The 4,240-nt window shown below is 39.1% G+C and overlaps 1 protein-coding gene across 1 annotated transcript; it reads left to right on the plus strand.

The window, feature by feature from the left end:
• Nucleotides 1-768: 768 nt before the first annotated feature.
• On the plus strand, nucleotides 769-3,023 carry LOC137284140 (testis-specific serine/threonine-protein kinase 1-like). Its single transcript, XM_067815827.1, has one exon. It carries the CDS (start codon nucleotides 1,145-1,147, stop codon nucleotides 1,988-1,990), a length of 846 nt encoding a protein of 281 aa, XP_067671928.1. The 5' UTR covers nucleotides 769-1,144; the 3' UTR covers nucleotides 1,991-3,023.
• Nucleotides 3,024-4,240: the final 1,217 nt, after the last annotated feature.

Genomic DNA, 4,240 nt, shown 5'->3' on the forward strand with positions numbered 1-4,240 from the left:
ATGGTATCTTTTGGATAAAGGAGTTCCTCTATCCTGAATACATGTACATCTACATCACAGTCGGACTCTGGATTCCACACTCCCATAAAACGGCGAACCTGTGGGTTCAGGTGAACAATGTGTTCACAAGGTACTCACCAACATTAGCCTGTTAACACCTGTTACAATAGTAATGATTGAAGTTACCTCGTCTCGACCGTCAGGTGAAACCTTTCACAGAGTGGGCTGTCTTACACCAGGTGTTAGCAGTGGGAGGTATATACCCCCGTAGGAGATGAAGCCCGCAAATACGTTTACGTCATTACGTTTACGAAGGTTTACTTTACTCAAAGACAACCTCTCACGTGGACGTTGTTCAGTTGTCCCGGTAGGCACCGTCTGGTCGGGACTTCAGAAGGAAAATCCTTGTTAGTTAGATGATCTCCTGTCTGGTTTTTACCAGAACTGATATGAACCCAGGATGGGAATACATTCATAAATAATTGGAGGATTGTAATGAGAAAAAACGGTTCCAGTTTACTAATGGTCTCGGGCTGGAGCAAGCTGGTGAGAATTATAGGCTGATTAGCTGAATGTCCCGTCACGTGGATGCCCAGACAAATAGGAAGTGTTGTGTTCGTTAAGCTTATCAGGGAGAGCAGATTATATATATGTGAGCGAGCATGGCTCTGCAACTGGCCTGTGTGCTCCCTTACTATCACATGTAGGGTTTATCTGGCTGTGCAGGAGGCAAGAGGAACCTAATGCCGTTCTGCTGTTTGTCAAGAGGCATTCGCTCTTCCAGCTCGGTAGGCGTGCCAGGCTTTGCATGTCACTCTGGGTTCGCGAACTCAATCAGACGTCCACACGCTTGAGAATCTCAGCCGGTCTGGTATAGAGAATTTCATTCTCACAGAGGATTTTTTTCGTTGGTATTTTTGTGCAATTTGCCTGGTCTGTGTTTGCCGCATCTGGATAAATCATTGGATTTTTTTCTTCGTGAGTAGCAAATGTGATGTTTCAAACATATTCTTGCATACAGCGATTGTCAGTGACATTACCAAGGCACATTGCGCCTGAAGCGGTAGGAGATACTGTGTATTGGCTCGCGTATACTACTGGACCATGGTGAATTACACTGCACAATACCGTACGTGAACTGACAATGGGAGACGCCAACAATGAGTTGTGGATAGATGCAGTTAAAGATGAAGGATATACCATTGTGAAAGAAATTGATTATGGAGCTTTCAGCAATGTGTTCAAGATAGCGCAGGTGTGTTCTGGTGGGACCTTTGCCTTGAAGAAAATCCAGTCCAGTTGTCCAATTGAAGAGGATGAATACATTTTTAACGAAATCCAGTGTTTATTGAAATTACGACATAGGCATATAATACAAATGAAGAGCCTCGTGTTGACAGAACATGTTGCCTGCATTATTATGGAATATGCCTCTCTAGGGAATTTGCAGCAATACGTAAAGGAGCAAACCTTCTTGTCAAACAACGACGTTTTAAACATTTTTGGACAGCTTCTTTCGGCCATGAGTTACTGTCATTCCTGTCACATTGCACACCGGGACCTTAATCCAAGCAACGTCCTCCTCATGAGCAGCACATTTGTGAAACTGGGTGATTTCGGACAAGCATTTGCTTGCAACGACGACGACGGAAAGCTACGTCTGTGCAACGAGTATTTGGGACAGGGACCCTACCTGGCTCCGGAAGTGCTTATAGGAGCTCCTTACGATCCGAAACCTTCTGATGTGTGGAGTTTAGGATGTGTTTTGTTTTTTATTTGTTTCAAAGACAAACCTTTCAGTGGTTCTGAAAAATCCATCCTTTCGCGACAACTCGAGCAGGGGTTGTGTGTGCCTGCAAATCCAGGGGTGACGAGACCGACGTTGTTTTTGTCAACGATTTACGACATGTGTTGTGTTGACGTTGGTGATCGACTCACAATTGACTGTGTCAGCCAACAGTGGCTCAATTACGATATGGAAGATACGTGAGAATATTGCACACACTTATATATCACTATCTGCATACAAGATGCTCAGTTCAAACAGTGCTACACACTATATATTTGTAGCTTATTTATGTAATTTCACATTGTCATGAAAAGTTATGAAAAACCGAATTTTTAAGTGCATTATTTATCTTTGAAATATCTACTATATACTTTACATCTCCTGTTTATGCGTTTATAATATGTGTGCGTTATGTGTTTGTATGTGAATCAACGGTGTACGAAGCTCAATGCATGTCAATCTCATATTCCGACGACTAATAATAATTTGCATTTAATGTAATGAAGTGTAATATCATTACATATGCAAACTCATTGCACAACCATTTTACAGTGCATCTGTTATCTTTCATCGTGTAATGGAACCATAGAGTCCGACGTAAATAATTACCACCAGTAATTCATATGAGAGTAAAGGTTCAATTGAATGATAAAGAATAATACAAACACGATGTGTTAGGTGATAATGCTGAAACATATATCATAAGAATATCATTTACAGACAGTTGGTATAAGCCTTTGTAAGATGAATAGTATTTCATTTAACGAGACATTCCAGTCTATGTGTTCAAGACGTATGATTACTACATGCGATAAAAGGATAATTTAAAACATATTTAAACTTATTAGATCATTTCATATTAGCACAATGATGTAAACACCATTTTTAACTTTGCCTTTAAATGAGGAACCATATATATACATATAAGAATGAATAGAAGTTTGGTGAACAATTTTTTCCATGATGATGTATTTATATCGTATCTACTTTCACAATTTAAAAAATGTATACCTGATAAATACATAAAGATGAAAATGGCATAATTACCTCGCACTACTTAGCAGATATCCCTTTGCTGCTAACTTTTTTTCGAAAAGGAATACATGTTGAGGATGTTGCCCTCACGCTCACATAACTAAATTGACGTCTTCAGTGTGTATTGTTGAAATGTGTCCTCGTGTTGATGTGTTGTTTACAATGCATTCTTTGCAATAAAAGCTGGGAATGGTTCAAGTTTCAAATGTGCCTGTCGTTTACTTTGGCGAGTGTTAACGCATTAACGCTGCTCATTGAAACAAAGATCCCCTTGAGTTTCTGAGACCTCTGTTGAAACAACATTGTAATGACCTTATTAAGATGCCAACGTAGACGTTTTACATGCACTAGTTGTTGAAGGACAGGGTCACGTGCAAGAGCGCGCGTGACGTAAAATTGACTGTTCGTGTTTTAGGAAAAACAAAATTCTACATTTCAACGTAGTATTGAGTACTTAGGATTTTATTTTAACTTTTTAGACTTTTATCATTCTGAAACCATCACTACCATAGCGCCACGGTCCATTCCACATATGTTTTGCATTGCTGACGGAGTACATAGTGGGCTATCTAACCATTTCCTTCTACCTTTTTAGACATTATCAACCTCTGACGAATCGTAACGTCATAACGCATACAGTGAATGTTTACGTTCCTGTGCATGCACGCCCATTATCATTTTGTAACAGGTTATAGCGTCATAACATCTGCTGTGAATGCTTACATTCTCTCGCTCTATGCAATAAATAAAAAGACAAAACGTAGTTATTAACAAAGACTCACCAGTCTCTAGAATGCTGATCAAACAGTTACATTCAGTGTATTCACAAGCAATATCATTCTGTAACACCTACAATTAGTGTTTACATTCAGTGCTTTGAGTAGTATTTATCTCCGTATTCACACCCATTATCATTCTGTTACACGTCATACCGTCATACGCCCGACCTACAGTGAATGTTTAAGTCTGTGCTTTGAGTATTTTGCCACTGTACTCACAGCCATTATCATTCTGCTACAGTCGATACCGTCATACGACCTACAGTGAATGTTTAAGTCTGTGCTTTGAGTATTTTGCCACTGTACTCACAACATTATCATTCTGTTACATTCTGTCACAACACCTCCAACAAATGCTTACATTCTGTGCATTGCGTTTAGAACATTGCAATTGAGTATTTGCCACTTTCAAAGAATTGCACGCAACATGTGTGAATGGATTAAGTTATTTATATTTTTTTTATCAATTTGTCATTTTTAATTGGTGATCTTCCTCACAACACTGGCAGTGAATTGCACATATTTTGTGCATTAAATATGAAACATTATCACAGATATTGTTTCCTGTAGTTACAGTGTGCTAAAAAAACAAACTCTTTTATCACTAAATCTGAATCTGGCAATGAACAAAAGCATA

Source organism: Haliotis asinina, chromosome 5 (assembly GCF_037392515.1).
Source record: "Haliotis asinina isolate JCU_RB_2024 chromosome 5, JCU_Hal_asi_v2, whole genome shotgun sequence".
NCBI lineage: Eukaryota > Metazoa > Mollusca > Gastropoda > Lepetellida > Haliotidae > Haliotis > Haliotis asinina.

Coding starts and splice junctions, on each gene's coding strand:
- LOC137284140 (XM_067815827.1), top strand. CDS start 1,145: ATGGGAGACGCCAACAATGAGTTGTGGATAGATGCAGTTAAAGATGAA.